The 20998-nt window shown below is 34.7% G+C and overlaps 1 protein-coding gene across 4 annotated transcripts in view; it reads left to right on the top strand.

Annotated features, from left to right (window-relative positions):
- LOC150102900 (ras-related protein Rab-28-like) overlaps positions 1-20998 on the top strand; it is a 171809-nt gene that overhangs the window by 137532 nt on the left and 13279 nt on the right. For 2 of the 4 annotated variants that reach the window (XM_090398198.1, XM_090398197.1), the window contains exon 7: positions 8118-14788. The exons of the other annotated variants lie outside the window; for them this stretch is intronic. In XM_090398198.1, coding sequence (XP_090254324.1) covers positions 8118-8297 — 180 coding nt within the window. In that variant the 3' untranslated portion in view covers positions 8298-14788. Of the gene's footprint in view, positions 1-8117; positions 14789-20998 lie in introns of those variants that run through there. 4 annotated transcript variants of the gene reach the window in all.

The raw sequence follows: 20998 nt of genomic DNA, 5'->3' as shown, positions 1-20998 counted from the left end.
AGGACACTAATAGAATTAGTTAAGACCCTGTGACTAAGAGAATTTAATTGAATTAGTTAAGACCCTGTGGAACAAAGAAGAATTGTTGATAGGCACTATTTTGATTGAGAATGGCTAGGCTTGACTAATGAAATTTAGAATTAAGATAGTTATTAATAGAGTATTAATGAAAGTGTTCAATGCGTGTTATTCTGTGAATAACACGCATTGAACTTATTTCACAAGTTATTCTGTGAATAACTTGTGAAAGGAATTATATCCTAGTAGTATTATGCTTACACTTAATCTTATCCTTTCGTAATTGAAGGATTTAGCTTACTCAAATTCATTGTTGTGATTTAGTATGAACCTTAACTTAGAGCGAGTTTTGTTCTATTGAGTATTTGAATTTTCTTAACTGTAAATGTTTTGTGCTTTTCCAATAAACATGTTTTGTACCTTATACCTGAGTTTATGCCTGATTACGAATTCAAACCACCACTTATGAAATAGAACTTTTTGTGCGGGAAGGAATTAGATATTATTGCTTAAGTGAGATTCAGGTCATGACTGCTAACTGAATCTGCACAGCACTAGCGTAAGATTAATAATTGTGTGTATCCCTTTAGAATTTAGAATTATTTCCCTGAACAAGAGTCTTGTCTCTTATAGGATATTGGCTGGCGCAGCATAAAAATAAATTTTGCCAATATCCGAAAAGGAAATAGTACTGAATTAATATTTTAAGGGCACAACAGTAGATTAGAAAGTAGGCTATTTAGAGGTAGAACAAGGTAAAATAAAGAGAAAGCAACGACGTAACAGTCTGTAATTTGCTGCTTTTGTCTTGGAGCCAACTGTCTTATCCATTTTACACTCCCTTGGAACCTTGACAGAGGCTGAGACTTAGATAAACAAATTTGCTGGCTGAGTGGTTAACATACCCACTTTCCAACTAACAGGTCACTGGTTCGAATCCCACTGCAGGCATGGATGTTTGTGATTGTCTTTAGGTGGGAGATGAATTTCATTGCCTGGTGTGAGACCACTGCACCACTTATTGGAGGCCTGAAGTGGCTTGAAAAAGTTCCATGTTTGGTCACAAGAGCAAAGTTTCCCAACTATGTAAAAAATAAATAAATACAAAAAAAAAAAAAAACCCCATAAAATTGATAAAAATGGAAAAAAAAAAAAAAAAAACTTTGTCTACTCATAGTACAAAATGTATTTTATGTTTGCAATTAACCTTTTGTGGGTGGTAACTATATAGCAAACTTCATTGGAGGCACTGCCAGCTCTCTTGCACATTCTCATAGCACACAGGTCATGCCATTCAGTTCCACTGCTGTATTCACAATATTTTACAGTGTGCTGAGAACCTCCAGTTTATCTACCTCAGTTCTCACATCATTTACTGCAGTCTCCACCTGATGCACCCTTGGAAAGCGATCTCTTATTAGCTCAACTATTTCTTCTGTCACTTTTATACCATCGGAAGTTAGTAAAGTTATCCTTCGATAATCATTTTCTATCTCTACATAGCAATAAAGCTCTTTTGGATTTGTTGCTTACTAATTTTCTCTCATAATCTGATTTTGCTTTCCTTACCACACTAGTCACTCCTCTTGTCTGTAGTTTGTATTGGTTGATTAATATGCTCATGAGCATGCTGATCAACCTTTTTTTGTTTATATTCTCTCCACAATGTTTATTTATTTATTTTTCAGCTTCTGTTCTATATCTTTACTGATCCATTTAACCTCAACTCAGTTTATCCTCCTGACTCTGGATATGCATTCTGATATTGCTCATCTCCCTGACCACTTTCCATGCACTACTCACATTCTTTCCTTGTGGCTTCTTATGGTATGGCACCGCTCCAAGCTGATATATGTCATAATATGGAGCTTTGTAGTTCCATATCCCTTTTTGACTGATAATTTGACATGTACAGCAACCTCCCAAAACAAGTCTGTATGGTCATTTTTTCCGATCAGAGGTGTAGTTATATTCTCTGCTATTACCAGATCCAAAACTCAAGCATCTAGTTGCCTCTGTCATATGCTATTTCAGGTAATTATCCTTTAGTAACTGAATAAATTCCATTTCCGTTGTGCTCTATGTCCTTTCCAACTTCATTCTATGTCCCTTCTAATAATTTCTCAGCCTCCACTTATTGCGCTAATCTGCTCGATCCAGTTGCATCCTGTTCTCTTTGCTCTCTGAAAATATAATATCCCTTACATTCTATTTCTATTCCTGTAACTATATCATTTTATGTCAACCAAGTCTTGCTGATTCTAATAATTTTTGGCAAAGCTGAGATGACCAATGTCAGAATTCCTCCTTTATTTTTGATATTTCTGGCATTTATGTGCATGCATTCAGCATCCCCTTTGGTCCACAGTTATTCTTGTGTGATGTCATTACAAACCCATTCAGATTTGAAATCTGGGAAACTGCATCCAAACCCATTTATCTCAGGGGGTGGGGGCTAGATACTTACTAGATTGCATTCTCCCTAATATTTCTAGTTTTCCTGAATTTGTACTTCCAACCTCTTGGTGCACAACACTTTCTCCATCCAAAACCATTCAAATGCACTCCATGAGGAATATACAAGTCCTCTCTAAACTGAACACTATTCCTCTCACGTTCTTCTCAATTCTGGCTTATCATATCAAGGCAGCAGACCTACAATTTTACTTTCTTATTCTAAATTTTTGCTTCTTTCAACGACTGTTTCATAGCTTTTCTCATTGTGTATTTCTTACCTTTCAAATCATTTGCGTCTGCCAAAATGATCAGCTTCTTCACTTTCCCTTCTGCAAACTACCAGCTTCGCTAACATTCTTGATCTTTGCACTTGGGAAACATGCTTTCCCTAGACCAGTAATAATAGTATATGCTGGATTTCCAGTTTTTCTGCAAGTTCTATTTCCTTTCCATTAATACTCCTTTATTTTCTTCTATTCATTTCTTTTGATGGTGGATTTGTTTTTCTTTTTGTAGATGTTGAGTTTGAGAAGTTTTTTCCAGTAGCTGACTTTTCACTATTCATCCTGGTTTCCTTACGAAAATGGTGAGGACCTTGTTTAACCACTGTTAAAACATTAAAATTAACAGTACATTTTCCAAACTGATTTCTTTGGTTGAATTATTTATCAATTTTACTGGTAATTTATACCATAAGTTTATTTAGGTTTTATACTATATCCATATTCTAGAATGAGTAGAAGGTAGGTCCTTTATATTGTCTCTTTATCACTACTGTTTGAATAGATGCTTTTATGTCACTTATATACTTTTGAGTTAAAGATGCCAAGAAATTGTATTCTTGGTTTCATTTTTTATCCAAGTGTAAGCAAATAAAATTTGCACGTGAAGTAACTTCATGATTGGGCTACTTGTATATAGCAGCTAATGACTTTACATCAGTTGCTTTAGTATCCCATAATGCAAGGCACATACCCTTACAGACATGTATAATGCTGTGCATTATGGGAAGGGCTACTAACCAGACCTAGAAGTGATACCAAGGTTGAAGTAATGCAGACGTCATATATTTTCTATACAAGTAGCAAAAAGGAGGAAAAACCATGGAAAGATGATTTAAAAAAAAAGTGCCAGTGGTGGGTAGGTAACAGAACTAAATCAAATTGCTGAATTTCTGAGTGAGCATTTTGCTGGTGTTTACCATCTAGGTGGTGATGTTGCAATGCCAATTGTGACACTGACTGATGGGGGAATAGAGGTGCTTAAAATATTGCAGAACCTCAATGCTGACAAAGCCATGGAATTGGATAGCACATTGGACCATGTACTTTGAAAATGTGCAAGGGAAGTACCAGCTCCTCTGATCAAGCTGTTTAATTTAAGCCAGTTATTGGGAAGGAGGGTAAAGGAGGCTCCAGGACAGAAGTAGCAAATTATAGACCATTCAGCATCTCATTGGTGAGCAACAGAATTCAGGACTGGGTGAATAGGAATATAATACTGTGGTATTGCATTGCTTTCTTTCCTTTTACAACCTTTGTGCTATATCTCCGTAATACACTCTATCGGGTAACACGTGGTACCTCTGAGGGACAATGGAATTTCCTCGAGATCGAGGCAGTATCAGAGTGTCCGAGACTTACCCCCCTCGTAAAACGCCAAGAAATTTATTTGTTTCGCTGCGCCACTTAGCGCTATTAGATTATTAATATTAACAACCAAGAGGTAATCTCAGGACAGTACTTAATGATACCTATCAACTCTGCAGACGTGGCCAAAATATACCCTTTTCTAATATCCCGCATAGGTTCGTGTTCGCGTTAATATTTTATAAGAGGTGCATCGGATTCCAGAAATCACAGAAAGTCTTCGTTAGAATCAAAAGCAAGGTTTATTAATTCTCAAAAGTAGATACACTTAATAACATTAATTCAAATCCCATCTTAAGGGAGATCCATACAAAGCATAAAACATTCAAACACTACTGTTATACTTATAACATATTATGTAGCAGCTATCTAAAGTAAGAACTATATTAACACTCTCTAATGCATTATTTATGTATTATTATCACAGTTATTCCAAAACTCCGTAGCTCTGTCAGCCTACTCAAGATAACACGTATATCTTTCACAATCTCTTTATAATTTGTCAATTCTTCACTCTAAACATATCCTTAATTTCATTCAATATAAAAGCGAACTTTAACACATCGACAGACAATAAGAATCAATTCAATATCCTTCTAAAGTGATAGCAATACAACCTTATCCTATATCATTAATGTTCCCTTTTATAACATATTAACGTGGCACAAATCTTTCATTCATGTTCAATGAAACACAAACAAAGTCTACTTATCTTCCCGTATGGTTCTTTATTACATCATAGGTTCACAGGAAACTGGCCTTCTGTGGACAGCCGGACTTGCTTTTTTCCGCAGAGATACTGCCGACGAGACCCGCGACTGCCTTAATCGGAATCCCTCTGGTATGGGGGAACTGGCACCCTACGCCCTCATGAGAGACAAACACACAGGAGATCCAGGAACAAAAAGGCCCTCTTTCAGGGTTGCATGACCCTTATATTTCCCTCTTTTCTTCTCGGCGTTCCTTGCCCTTTTCGATGTCCAGTGAACTCTCACGTGCTATTACATCACGGCATCCATTCTCTCCCCCCGCTATCGCACGTACGCTGATGTCATGTTGTTTGCTTAGGGCGAGCCGCTCCCTCGCGTACGGCTCCGTGACCTTTGGACTTCACCACCCCCAACTGTTGAATTTGTGCTTACATTCTATAATTCTTTTATACATGTTATTTTATAATGCTGTGCTAATGTTTTACACTTTCAATATTAAATTAGCCACATTCGTGAATGGCACAAAATATATAAATATATACTTATTTAACCTTTTCATAAAAGAAAACACACTTGATATACATATCGCTTATTTTACACTTAGAGGCAATTTACTGTATTTATTTCCCTTTTTTGTTTGGAAACCCATGTTAGATTGTGATAAGATAGGAGTTCATAAAATTCCACTCTATCACAATCCAACAGTGGAAGGTACAACATGAAGTAAGTAAATTAGTAATTTAGTACAAAACCTTTTATAATAAATTGGCAGTGGAGTTGGATAAGGGAAATAGCTACTCAGTGTTATTGCTAGACTTTGGAAAAGCATTTAACAATATTGCATAAATTGGAGCAAATGGGGATGGATATGAATCTGGTGATTTGGATTAGAGGGTGGCTGATGGACAGATACCAAAGAGTGGTTGAGTCCAGGAGAAGGCAATTGACCAGTGGTATATCACAGGGGCTCAATACTTGATCCTCTGTGGTTTAAATCAGTGATATAGGAAATGATTTGACAGAAAATATTCAGTTGTTTGCTGATTATGCTAAACTGGGAAGAGCAATGGTAAATGAAGGTCCATTTGGGCAAATATAAATGGCTGCGAGTTTAATGAAGCTAAGTGTAAGATGATGCACTTTGGGAAGAGATCACAAGCTCTGTACTATATTGATGAAACTGAACTGCAGGAAACTGATGCATCCAGTTGAAGTTTACAGGGCGTATTGCAAAGGTAACTAAAACAGCACATCAGATTTTGTGGTTGTTGAAGAACTCACAAGCAAGGATAGAGAAGTTATTGTTTCTCTGTATAAGATATTAATAAAGCCATGTCTGGACTACTGAGTACAGATCTGGATACACAGATTCTGGGGGATGAGCTAGAGGTGAGTAACAAACATTATGGCAGGTTTGGGGAATGCTTCCTATGAGAATAGACTGAAGGTCTGTAATGGCCTTCAAAAACTGGTTGATAGGAAAAAAAAGAAGACAGGATAGAAGCATATAAGTTTTTAAAGGGGATTTACAGAATTGACAGTGAAGACGTTTTTTAGTACATAGCAGAAAGGAAGGAAAAGAGGGCTGTGGAAATTGTGGTTAGCAAGGGTTTTGGACTAACTTTTTTTGCTTGGAGGATTGAATGGATAGCCAAAGGTGGTTATGAGGGCTCAGTGAATGAGTTTAAGGAGAGGTATGATAGGTTTTTCTAAATCACTTAGGGAATTGAACAATGTAGATCCGAATATAAATTAGATCATACTTTAATTATTTCCGATATTTCGGCGTCACGTTGCCATTTTCAAAAGGAACTTACAAAAAGGCATGTGCACGTAGGAAATACAACACAGTAACTGAGAATGAAGGTATGAAGCTATCGTTCTCCTAGAAGTAGGTGTTCTTGGCTGTTGGGCTGAAGGTCTGCTGATATATGCCTCCCAAATTTGTTGAGGTTTGGGGAGTTTCTTAGGGCTGAGGCTGATTCCATAAATAGTCTTTCGAATTTGTATTTGCTACAGCGTATTACTGTAGCTTTCTTCCACCGTATTCTGTGGCGTGTATCCAGAGCATGGTCTGCAAGACCAGAATGGCTGTACTTGTGAAACCGGATGTAGTCCTTGTGTTCAGAAATTCTGATATTCGCTGTCCTGCCTGTTTGGCCAAAGTATGACAGTTTACAACTGCAAGGGACCTGGTTTACATCAGGTAGGTCTACGGGAAGTGGTTGGTCTTTAGTGGAGCGGAAAAGGGATGCCAATTTTCTATATGGTCTGTAACAGGCAGTTAAGTCATGTTTTTTTAAGGATTTTGTTGATTTTTTCCGAGGTGCCTCGGATGTAGGGAATGGTGATGGATTTAGAGTAATCTTTGTTGTGGAGGGGCTGTGGTTTGTAGGTTTTAATATTTTTTGGATTTTTTTTTGGGGGGGGGGGTAGCCATTGGCTGAGAAAGTGTTGAGGATGTGATTTAGTTCAGTGTTTAGGGCCATGTCGTTAGAACAGATTAATTTTGCCCTGTTGTATAGTGTTTTCACCACTCCATATTGTTGTGTGTGGGGGGGGATTGTTGGTGAATGTATCTGCCTGTATGGGTGGATTGTCTATTTGGATCTACGTTGTACAATTCCCTAAGTGATTTAGAAATGCATAACCAACGTATAAGCCTGTCTACGAGAAGGTATGATAGGTATTATGTGGAATAATGGATCTCCCACAGTGAGTCTTCTGACTCCATGGAGATACCTGTATAATAATAATAATAATAATCTTACATATTAATTAAGGAACAACATGAACCTAAGGTTCAGGATACCATTAAACACATAACTTTTTCAAGCCACTCCAGGCCTCCAATAAGCAGTGTGGTGGGTCTCACATAAGGTGAAGAAATAATCTTGTACCTAAACATATTCACAAATATTGTCTACAGCAGAATTTGAACTCATATCCTACTAGATGGAAAGTGAATGTGCTATTCACTCTGCCAATTTGATCGTTTCTATGGTATGTGATTACCATTAAAAAAAATAATAAATAATTAAAATAAAATCTGCTACTGTTATACAGGTAGCAAGTGGATGATGTTAATATGTCTACCTAAACTTAACACACAAAAACCCCAATGAGAATTTAGAAAAGATAAAAGAATCCTAAAAATTTATGCATTTTATTTTGAATTAAGTTGCTTAAAAACTCTCACTGATTAAAATTAGTTGTTTATGATATTGCTTTACCCGTTAATGTGGAAAACTGTGTCGAAGAGTGAAATGTCTTTCTCTTTCAGGTCATACTCTGCTTCCAGAAAATTGCTGGAGAGCTTTTAGGTATCAGATTCACTAGATCAGAACAGGAGACAGTGCAGCCAGTTGTGAGAGCTGAAATTGCACAGTATTCCTCATCTGATCCAGAAGAAAATATAACAGCTAGCAAAGCTGTTAAGACAAGTGTGTGCATACTCCAGTGAGAAAACTGTGATATGTTGTAATCTTTTTTTAAGAAGAGGAAAATGTCACTTAAAGTTGAATCAGTTTATTTTTAGAAACTTTCAAAGCTTGCATTCATTGGAAGAATTTAATTTATTAAAACTGAAACAGAGATTCAGGATCAACTTCATATGAAACCTCTGTTGAGATTATATTAACATAAAGTTAGATCACACTCATGATTTGAATTGCCATTCAAGTGCAGCAGCGTGTGTGTAAATTTGTATATAAATTGTTTAGTCAGTCTTATATATTTGTCAGATAGTACACAAGTATACACATGCTCACAAGCAAATAGCTAACTGAAATTATTATTTAGTCATAAATGCATAAAGGCATTTGTTGATGATTTACAGATTTCTTTTGGCTACAATTTATATATAAATTGTAGGCAAAAGAAATCTGTAAATCAATTGCTTATACAAGTGCTTGTTATCATTAACAGATGTTTGTTTTCTAATGTATATGATGTACATTCAGCAGTTTCATATTTTTGAGAAAGTTGCTAGATATGAGTGCTGCATGTTGATATCAGAATTAGGAATTTCATTACCATTAAATGGTATTTTTTTTAAATATAATTTTCTTATTATTATTGGCACTAGACTGTTCATAGAATCAAATGATGCATTGCAGGAGGTCATTCACCCCCCCCCCCCCTCTGCAGTTATACATGAAGCTAATCAAATTGTGCCTTAAACTTAGTGTTTGCACATTCACAACACTCATGCAATGCATTGCCCTCACCATCCATTCTCCAAGCAAAGAACCTTCTCCTCATGCTTTCTGGACAGCCTGTTCTGCCCACCTCTCTCTATTCTAGGAAAAATCTGTTGCACATTATTAACCTGGTAGGTCTCAGTAGGTTTACTCTCCTCCTATTCACCAGGCTCTGCAAACAGCACTCCTGCACTTCCCAGAGCAGAAACCACCTTAGTCAGTGAGGATATACTGGACTTTTTCCAGCATATCCTCATCCCCTTGAAAGCCAGGCCATGAAATCTGCACACAGTAATTCATATAAGGCTTTATACACTTGACCTATAACTCCATACTTCTAAATATCAAAGTCCTTCTCATCATTGCTATGATGAAATGTCATTATAACTTGAGCAATGTGATCCCTAAACTTCAGTTCTGTGTCCACTACTGCCACTCTCATTCCTCTTTTCTTCAAAATTTTTCCACCAATTTTTATACTTTGCATTCCATCCTCCTACCTATCATATTTCAAAACCTTTATGATCTTTGCACTTAACTGGTAGCTCTATTCACTTGCCCACTCAAACAATTCATATTTCTAAACTCATCTCATTATCATTAATGTACATGTTAAACAATAATGACCCCAAAACATGCCCCTGCAGCACATATTGTTTCTATTGATTTTTATATTATTTCATTATCATCTTTAGTAAAAGTAGTTTTTAAAATTCAGATGTAAAATAATATAAAATTGATGAATATATATTAAAAAAAAAAAATGTTCTTCAATCAAAATTTTCTTCAGGACTTCTGGAGATTAGTTAATGCTGTTTTAAAGAAGAATAAATAAAAAGAAAATGATGTGCAATATAATTTTTTGCTTGGATTAAAACTGCAGTTGATCATGCCCAAAATGGAAAAAAATAAGAGAGAGGGAGATTAAGAGCTATAGTATGTTAGCATCTTCATTACTTATACATAGTGTAATATTATGGAATATTTAGATCATTATTATTAATAATCAGACCTCCATGGAGTCAAGACTCAATGTAGGAGCTACACACACACAGCTCATCATACCATGACTTAAATGCATTCACTGTCTCTGTACTCACCACACTTTCAGGGAATTGCATTGAGTTGTGGAGGGTCAAGGAAGAAATGTTGAAGGTGTATATAGTGGGTGTTGCTGTTGGCTGGGAAATAAATACAGAGAGAATTGATTCTGAAATGTTTAGGAAGATGGTATTCGTGATAACATGGATGATTTTGCACTCCAGAAGCAGAAAGTAGTATGTGACAAAGGAGAATGAGTCTCTTTAGTTGACTCAAGATAATTACTTAATACATTGTGGATGCAATTCACAATGCGTAAGTGTTGGATTTGAAAACAGGGTTGTCATTTCAGTGTTGCCAAGTCATGGTTTTGACAAGAGGAGATGGAACGAGGTGTAAAATATAGTGAAACTTCACTCCAGGTGGAGTAAGTTAAAGGGACACATTGCAAAAGTTACTAGAAAGGGGTTAAGGAAGTGATAATGCCATTGTATCATGCACTGATCAGTCCATATGTGGTTTGATAAGGGGACATTGAAGAGAATCCAGATGTTAGTGATTAAGACTGTCTCAGAACTTGTGGAATGTAGAGGGTAAGGATAGATGGAAGGAACGTGCTTCATAGATATGAGGAAGAGTAGCATATACATGTATAGGAAATAACACGGGTGATTATATAGGGAAGCAGTTCCCAACCTTATTTGATTTGCAAAACCACTTTCAACATATTTTTGAAAATTGCAAAGGATATTATATCCAGCTTATTCACCAAATTGTCACCAGACATGGGCTCATGCATATGGGAAAATCAGATTTTTTGCAACAGTATGGACTTCACAATTTTTTTCTATTTTATAGCTTACTAAGTACAGTGCTGCAAAGTGATTTTTCAGTTTTGATTTTTAAGTGATATATATGAATCAATATTAGATGTTTTAAGTTCTTGCAACTTCTGCTTAAAAAAAGTCAACTGACTTTTCATGTTTTGTTTCTAAATGATAAGATCAGTGAGAAGGTTTTAAACTGGCAAGCACTTCTCTGTGAATTATATGTTGTCAGTGTGGATAGTCCTCATCTCCATGAATGAAATGAAAGTTTTCATATATTTCCTCTTTTTAATATTCATTAATATCAATATTTTGAACATCCTTATGTGATATTTTGGAATTTTGACCAGCTTAATGAATTCTACAGGTATACGAAGGGATGAATTTCCAGTCTTGTCATTAATTTGTTTTTCAATATCATTGTTTTTTATGCTGAACACCTCGGTACATATCAGGAAATTGATGATGATGATGTTTTTTATGCTTCTTGCCTTCAGCCAACAGTATGTAATGGTTTTAACCTTTAGAAATATTATGAATTCAAGTTAAGAACTATTTAATATTATGCTGTATGTTCAAATCCAATGCAGTATGGCATGGTGCAGTGACTAGCAACAGAGTTTGTCTGACACATGACTGAATGGTCAGTGTATGTGTGTGTGTGTATATATATATATATATCAGCATGCTCGCTCCCTTTTACCATCCACTAATGTTCTATCATGCATGCTCACTATGTAAAGGTGCATGACTTCAACCAAACAACTAAATATCAATTTTAAATCAAACTGTGTCAATTAATATTAAACTGTTTTGTGGGTTACAAAAATATACCCATGTAAACTTAAGTAGATGCTATTACAGAATTTTTAGTACAAACCCCTGCATACTTGAACATAAGGTAATAAGTGAATGTGAGAATGAGATGTGTAGAATAATGTTTTATGGTTATATGATTCTCGTAGACAGGCTTATACGTTGGTTATGCATTATTAAAACACTTAAGGAATAGAACAACGTAGTTAAGGATATAAATTAAATTAAACTTTAATAAATATTTTCCGATATTTCGGCACTACGTGCACGTAACAAAAAAGTTACGTGCACGTAGGCAGTTTCTGTGTTGTAGTGCCTACGTGCACGTAACTTTTTTGTAAGTTCCTTTAGAAAATGGCAACGTGACGTTGCCGAAATATCGGAAAATATTTATTAAAGTTTAATTTAATTTATATCCTTAACTACGTTGTTCTATTCCTTAAGTGTTTTAATATGGTTATATGAGTAAGAAGTGAAAAGTGGATTTATTGCATGGAGTGGATGATATCAGTGAACCAACTAAATGTTACAAGATGAGATATAGGTATTGTGGTTTTCAAATATGAGTAAGAAGTGAAAAGTGGATTTATTGCATGGAGTGGATGATATCAGTGAACCAACTAAATGTTACAGGATGAGATATAGGTATTGTGGTTTTCAAAGAGTTTAGCCTTTTGCAATGAGTCTTGTGGCTCCACCAAGGCCTGTAAATTTTTCACACTAATTTTGCCTGGTTTTTCTTGATTTAAATCACATTCATTTCTTATGGAAATAAGCTTTCATTGAATAGGAAAGGAACCATATTATACTTTTATCTTGTTCTGCTGTTAGTGCTAATTTAATTTTGATATTAGTGATAGCATTGTTTTATTACAGCAAAAAAAAAAAGTATGCATGGAGAACGTATTTCTTTAAAATATAAAATATATAGGTTCACATTTCAATTTATTAAATTTTTCTTTTTAATTAGTAGCATAATGGTTTTGAAATAGAATGTAAAGTTTTGTTAAAATACATTTAGGAGGTAAAAAAAAGTCATCTTGTAATTTGGTTTGGTTGATGAAGTAATTCATTGAGAAATTTGTTATATATTTCATTATGATGAATTCAAGTTAAGAACAATATAATATTATACTGCATGTTCAAATCCAATTCACTATGAGAAAGGTGAGAGAACTATTTTGTTCAGAAATGTAATTATTCTTATAGACTGTGGTTAGCTTATGAAGAAAAGATTCTCTGTATTTGGAATCAGTCCACTTTTATGATGGAAAATATAGACTGTAGTTAGCTTACGAAGAAAAGATTATCTGTATTTGGAATCAATCCACTTTTGCGATGGAAAACATTATATAAATATAATGTGAAATTTGCACCTGAAGTATTTTCAGGTCTGAGGAAACTCGTGGTAAAGGTGGAGTAAGATCTGATCACTTTCCTTAGTATCTCCCGTATGATGCTATGCATTAAAGGAAGGGCCACTACCCAGACCGGTTTCAACCTTTCTTGAGGTCTCATCAGTGGGAGCTAGACCCTGAGATGCAAAGGTTGAAGTAATGCAGAACTTATACAAGTTTCCACAAGGTGCTTTGACCTTATTAAATAAAAATCTCAGGATGAGAGAAAGATGTAGAAAGTTTTTTTACCTTGGGTACGTTAAAGATACCAAGCAATTTTATAAACTTGGTTTTAATCCTTTTTTTCTCAAGTAAGCAAACAAGCAGGTAAGTCAAGTTTGCGCCTGAAGTATTTTCAGGTCTGAGGCAACTCGTGGTAAAGGTGGGGTAAGCTCTGATCACTTTCCTGAGTATCTTCCATAATGCAACCTTGGCATCTCAGGGTCTGGATCCCACTGATGAGACCTCAATAATGGTCGAAACCAGTCTGGGTAGTGGACCTTCCTTTACATGTTTGCAAGATGTGCTTTGCATTATGGAAGATACTAAGGAAAGTGATCAGATTTTACTCCACCTTTACCACGAGTTGCCTCAGACTTGAAAATACTTCGGGCACAAACTTGACTTACCTGCTTGTTTGCTTACTTGGGAAAAAGGATTAAAACCAAGTTTATAAAATTGCTTGGTATCTTTAACATATAGTATACCCAAGGTAAAAAACTTTCTACATATATATATATATATATATATATATATATGAAATGTTCATATTTTTGACTTTGTACAGAAATAATTGAAAAGCTGCCTTAAATTTGAAGTACATCAAAGGATATTGATGCGATAACTTTTGTGTTTTCTTAACTTTTTAAGAAAATAATTTATTTTTAGTTGTATCTGTTGACAACCCTTTATTAGCTCCCTCTCCCCTCATATTAATATTAAAACCTTACCACGTATCTTCCTATAAGACTCTGTCTTGTCTTAATTCTTAATATCTTCTCTGCCTCTGACAGCATCATATAGCCATCCTCACTGTTAATGTCTATAACCAGATATTATTTTGGTGATCAGTCTCTGCTCATCATCCTTCCTAATACTCATCCATAGAAATAATAAATGCCATGGAAGACCTTTTCTTATATTGAACCCACTTTCCTCCCTCCTTCTCATTAATTAAAATGCACCACACTTGGTACCTCTTATTTTAGCCACTCACCATAGAGAATATAAGAAATATATGAATATATCAAGTAATTAGCTGCAGCAATCTAGACTTGCAAATATGTTTATGTGTGTATATATAGCACATATGCACACTTTCTAGCTGGAAAAATATTGAAATTATATGGAAGGATTATAGAAAAAAAAGTTGTGAAACATTACTGTATCATTCAAATATGAACAGATTCCAGTTATGAGAAATTGTATTGTATTACTAAATATCAATATTATAGATATTTAGATAGTAGATCTTGCTAGGACTTTAGTTCTGATGAAGCCTGTGCTACAGCTCATGATGTCACATCTAATGTTGCTAATCTTTGTCATTTATGCTTCATGACAAGAAAGTCTCCTACTGTCCTTATTCCATCTTTTAAACTAATTTGTAGTGAGGATGCTACTGAAATTGTGAGCAGATATTCTGTTAATAAATTATTTCTTTATGCAAGTAATTCATTCTGATTGTTTATTTGTAATATGAAATGTTTGGCAGTGACAATTTTGTGGCATTCTCTGAAACACACACACATCTAGTGGTCAGTCTTATACTGATTATTGAATACTGTTATTTTTAAACGGTATTACTAATATATATTGGTATATACTGAAATACTAATGACAGTGTATCAGATACTAATTAATACTTCCATTATTTTGGAGTCATCGGGAAACAATGTACTGAATTAAGTGGGACTGAAGCAAAGCAAAAGTTAGGTTTATAGCCCTAAATAGTGCAGTCTAGATTCTGTGGTATTCTTGGCCACAGTGCTGATTATCTGAGAAACACTCAATAAAAAAAAAAAAAATCTAGTCTACTAGATGGCGCTATTTAGGACTTTGGGCCTATCTCCTACCTGCCTCACTTCCACTTATCTTATCCAATATATGCCTGGATAAGTGAGACAGGTAGGAGAACTTGATGCAAGTATCTGTCATTGCATTGTTCTCTGATGATGCTATTTCGACTTTTACAAAATATCGGAAGTATTAAATTATTTTAATAAGTATATCGTCTATGTTGTACTAATGTTTCTTAAAAATACCAGTACACACAAAGGTGAAATACAAGGTATGAACAATTAATTGAATAATTCACATGAAGGTTTCAAGCAAAATCAGTTTATTGACAAATGAAAGCCAATATGCAAGTTCTATCATAAATTTGGACAAGTATGCATGTTCAAAATATGCAATCAGTAAATGCTTTACTTTATAAAGTAACGAGCTTTTGTTCTTTCCGAGTGATGAAAGGAAGGGGATTTGCCCTTTCTACATTCAATTGCAGATCATAAAAACATTTGTTTTTCAAATTTATAGTAAATAAACATACATTTAGGTCATCTAAAAACATCTGTGATAAAAACTTTATTGAACATCGTTATTGGGAGGTACAAATCATCCTTCCATAAGGAGTGAAACAGACAAGCGATGATGCTCTAGTTCTACAAAATATTAAATTGGAAACTGCGAAAGGAGATATGAGTAGTTTTTATTTTTTTATTTTGTGTGTAATGTAGAGTCAAAAAAATAAACATATGGTAATATTAACACCTCAGTAACAAAATATCATTATAATAAATCTCACTTTAGAATGCTATTTTGAAGTAAATTTACTACTAAACATTCCACTGTAATAAAATTATTGTTTAGCCTCAATGAGTTTACTGCACATATTATATTTACTATATAATACGTGCAGCAAAACAAAATACTCAGCGAATGGAAAACATTAAAGTACAGTAATAATATCCCATCCCAAAATAAACATGACAAAGAAGAAAATAATTATAGAATGCTTTGTCTGTTATCTCATTTCCATAAAATATAATACATAATTCTACAAAAGAACACATTGCTTTCCTCCAAGTTCTTAAAGAAATGAGAGGGAGGGAAGGAGGTAATGTTTATGTCCATTTGTTTGCCATAAGCAATGATATAATTAACTAATCTAACTTGAATGCTTAGATATTGTTTATGACTCCTGTTGATGTTTAGAGAAGAAAATATGTCTAAGGATAAAAATTAACTAATAATTTAGTTTATATATATAACTTACACATGAAAGGTCACAAGACCTATAGCAGATTAGTGCCATGTGTGGACAATAGAAAGGAGGAATCTGTTCACATTTTGTTTGGACAGTTGAAGGTTGCATTCTTTGGGAAAGTCAGGGAGGCTGTTTCAAAGAACAGAAGTAGGTGTAATGAAAGAGGAGGCAGTGAAGTTGGTTCAGTAAGTTTCAAGATTGACTCTAAAAGGGTGTTGGTTAGCAGTGGCTCTTTTTTAATGATTTTGGAGGTATGAAAGTATCTGTAGAAAAAGTACAAAGCAAAAACGAATGTGTGTGTGAAAGCAGGATTGAAGTGGATATGTGAGAGAGAGAGAGGATCATTAACTGGATTGTCCTCTTGTGGACAGAATCGAGCAATAGAGAGGATTTTGGTGCACCACCCTAAATCATCTACTTGAGTATTCTGCAATTTAGCAGGTTCTTCTCTTAGTAGCAAAAAACTTTTCTTCCACTCTCTTCTGAGCCTTCTCTTTCAAGGTTGTGTACATGTCTCCATTCAGCATGTCATCTAGCATTGTTTTCCTTACTCTTCCTCTGGGTCTTTTTTACGTCTATTTTACCTTCAATGGCATCTCTGATGATTCCATTCCCTCTCAGAATATGTCCAATCCAGTTTCCCTTTCTTCTTTTTAGCCTCCTTAACAGACTTCTTTCTTCTTCTAATCTTTTTAAGACCTCTTCATTAGTTATTTTATCTGCCTATTTGATTTTTTCCATCCTTCTCCAAATCCACATCTCAAAGCTTTCCAAAATCTTAATTTCTTCTGTCTTCAATGTCCAAGTTTCAGCTGCATAGAGGGCAGCACTCCACACACAGCATTTTATTAATCTTTTCTTTAGGTTTCTATCCATTTTAATTCTGAATAAATTCCATTTTCTATTAAAGGCATCTCTTCCCATTACTATTCTTACTTTTATGTCACTTTTACATCTTCCATCACTGCTAATAACACTTCCTAGATATTTAAATGTCTTTACTTGATTCAATTTTCTCCCATTTATTCTGATATCCATATTTGCCTCTTTCCTTGCTATTTTCATTACTTTTGTTTTTCTTATGTTAAACATGGAAGCCACCACCCCAAATATGGGAGCCAGATTCCATGGTTGAGCAGATTTGTATGGAGTTACCAGCTATGGAGTAGTGCAAATTAAGTATACAAAACGTTTTGGCAGTTGCAGAAGCTATAATTCAAATGTCTTTGAGCCAGGAAAGGCTGAAAGTATAAGTCAGTCCAAGAAGGAAAATCTGATCATGTTTGAATATCTACTTACTAATTATTAAAGCACCTTTGTAGTGCAATTGGAAGAATGACAATACATTGAGTCCTTTGATTGGAAAAGGCCCAAGTTCGATTCTCACTGTGGCAAGAGGAATCTGTATGTTTTTTTTTTTTTCAACTGAAGATGAATTAGCCGATCTCATACAGAGGTAGCGGGGTTTTTTATCCTGCCTTGAGAAAACACGCAATTTACAGACAAAAAAACACTAGCAGTGGTGGGCAGTAGATGATGATGATAGTTGTGGTTCGCTGTAATTGGTGGATTAAATGGTGGAGACTGAGAGCTGTAGAGTAGGTGTCTTTGGACTCCTTGGAGGTGTTATGTAGTAATAATAATTAACTAAATTTATTAGTTAATTATTATCCCTAGAAAGAAGTACATTAAGCATATACATGCCAGCAAGAAGACAAACAGACAGAATATTAAATAAAAAGGCAAGTTCCTGTGGGTGCAGTGATGGGAAGGTTGAGGTCTCCCAGATTTTTGGTAATGTGAGACAGCTAGATTTTGTTTAGATTTGAAGAATGTTGTAATGCTGAGATGGATTCTAGAAATAGAATCTCAGATTTATACCCACTTCTGTATAAGAGGTTTTTTTCCCCCCTTCATTGGATCTAGTGATATGTAACCATGGCATTGTCTACCACCCTGGAATGGATATAGTGTAGACAATGGAAATGGATACAGTTTCTCTGTTCTTCCGGATGGATATTAGTTGTGCTGCAAGTCTGTCCGGAATGATAGTTTTGGAGAAGCAAGGGCTACTTCTGGTGCCAGATTGTTTGAGTTGTCCCACCAAAGAATACCTGAAGAGTATGGAAATTGCAGAAAAAATTACAAGCTTAATGAATATAAATTAAAGATGCCAAGAAATTATATTCTTGGTTTAATCCTTTATCCAAGTGTAAGAAAAACATTTGTGCCTGAAGTATCTTCAGGACTGGACAACTCGTATATAAAGGCTAATGACTTCACGACTTGCCTTAGTATCCAATAATGCAAAGCACATATCCTTTCAGACATGTATAATGCTATGCTAACCTTTATGATGAGACCTTAATAAAGGTCGAAATTGGTCTGGGTAGTGACTCTCCTCATAATGTATAACTACGGAAAATATTCTCAATTTGTTTCTGCGAAATCTCTTCTGGCTGACTCAGTGGTTAAATTTCTTCATATTCTTCAGGATCTTCCTGCTGTGCATCTACATTTTGGTCAGAATCACTCAATTCCTCAGAATGAGATTTCACTCTCGGACATTATCATTGTCAATCTCATCAAAACCCAGTTCACGCCCGATGATGGCAATTTTCTCAATAAAATTATTCATTTAATTTCATTTGAAATGCCTCTAAAATCATTTGCACAATGTGGAAGAATGTGCTTCCAAACAGCTTGCATATTGCTAGCAGTAATTTCATTTGACTCTGTGACTTTATAACCAGTTTATGCCAGTTTATAACCAGAAATTTCTCTGATTTCGCTAGAAACATCTTGGAAGACATTCGCTTCGAAAAAAGGACAGTTTAATCAACATTAAATATTTGCTAGTCACAATAGTCCCCTTCTTCCCCAATTTTCTACAAAAATCTCTGGATAATTTGTGGCCACCTCCTTATCTGCACTTGCAGCTTCACCTGTGATTCAAACATTGTGTAGGCTATTTCTCTTTTTGAAATGCTCAAACCACCCAGCACTAATGTGGAATTCTTCTTTTCCATCGTTGATAGCCCCTTCTTTCAAGGTTGCAAGGAGATGCTTTTGATTTAATAAGGTCAGTGCTTAGTGGGACCAATTTTCAGTTACAATCTTTGATCCATGTAAAAAGAAGTCAAGTCTCTCTAATTTAATCATTATAATACTTTGATTTCAAGTGGTCTGCATGCAATCTTACCTTTCTCTTTGCATTCAGCAGCTTTGCTTAAAATTGCTTTTATAGTTGATTCACCCATTTTGTGTTCTTGTCCTATCTTTGCTCTGGATTTGACTTGTTCATTTTTCTTTATTATTTGAATTTTTTCTTCCAATGAGATTACTTTTCAAATCTTTTTCACACTTCCACTTTTTTGCTCACTACTTCAAAACTCATGATTAAAGATTGGGAAAATACTTTAAAATAAAAAAGTAGGCAAAACAATTGCAAAGGAGGCATGAGATATGATCAGCAAAATGCTATGTAATTAGCAGACAACATAAATTTTGGCAGTAAATTTGGAACATAGTGTAGTATGGCATTAAAAAATAACTTTGTAAAATATTTTAAATCATTAACTAAATTATTTCATCCTGGTAAGTGGTTTTTTAAAATAGTTGGCTATAAAAAAATGTCCAGATAGAAAATTTTTAAAATCTGTAACATTTATTTTTAAGATGTATATAGTCTCACTAATCAAATTTTAGACGTGCATTAATTGTGTTAAAAAACGTTTAATTTTCTTGACCAAAAAGCTCTGGAAAGACTTTTAATGGGATTATATTGATCAAGTGCATATAAAAAACAACTATGTTATACCAACTAGTTTCACCAACCAATTATATGCACTTGATCAATATAATCCCATTAAAAGTCTTTCCAGTGCATTAATTGTATTTGGGTATAGAAAAAAATGATGCACTTAATGAAAACACACTAATTGGAGACACATTAATCAAGTGATTGCTGTATAGTCTACCTGTATATCAAGACTTTGACTTCACATCATTTGTCTTAGTAAAAACTTTCTACAATTATCTCTGATGTAGAATATTTAATGATGAAGTAATTAACCTTATCGATGAAAGATGAACATGGAAAAGAGAAGCAAATGAAGAAGAAAGATTAAGATATAAAACACCGGATAAAAGAATCAAACAGTTATGCAGGAAATTGAAAGAAAACTGAATAAATAGGCAGTGCACTGAGACAGAAGAATTACAAAATAAGAACCAAGCCAGAGAAGCATTCCTGAAAGTGAAAGAACTTAATGGAAAAGCAAAGCATACACAGTCTAATAACATCCAAGACAAAGATGGGAACATAATCATTGATGAGGAAAAGATGAATGGAAGATGGCTGGAGTACTTATCAGATCTCTATGATGACGACAATGGTAACATGATAAATGATTCATGACACCTTAAGTTAAACATAGCAACAGATACCACTCTACCGACAAGAAAGGAGATACAACAAATGATTAAGAATCTTCCTAATAATAAATTGCCAGGGTGCAATAATATCCCGGCTGAGTTGCTTAAAGATTTGACTGGAATCCATTTAGGACATCTATAAAACTATAGAATTACCTGAAGTTTTTGCAATATCT

Source organism: Typopeltis vanoorti, chromosome 9 (genome assembly GCF_054136105.1).
Source record: "Typopeltis vanoorti isolate ZY-2024b chromosome 9, IOZ_Tvanoo_1.0, whole genome shotgun sequence".
Taxonomy (NCBI): domain Eukaryota; kingdom Metazoa; phylum Arthropoda; class Arachnida; order Uropygi; family Thelyphonidae; genus Typopeltis; species Typopeltis vanoorti.
Note: the sequence above shows the minus strand (reverse complement) of the source record. Positions and strands in the feature narration are given on the sequence as shown.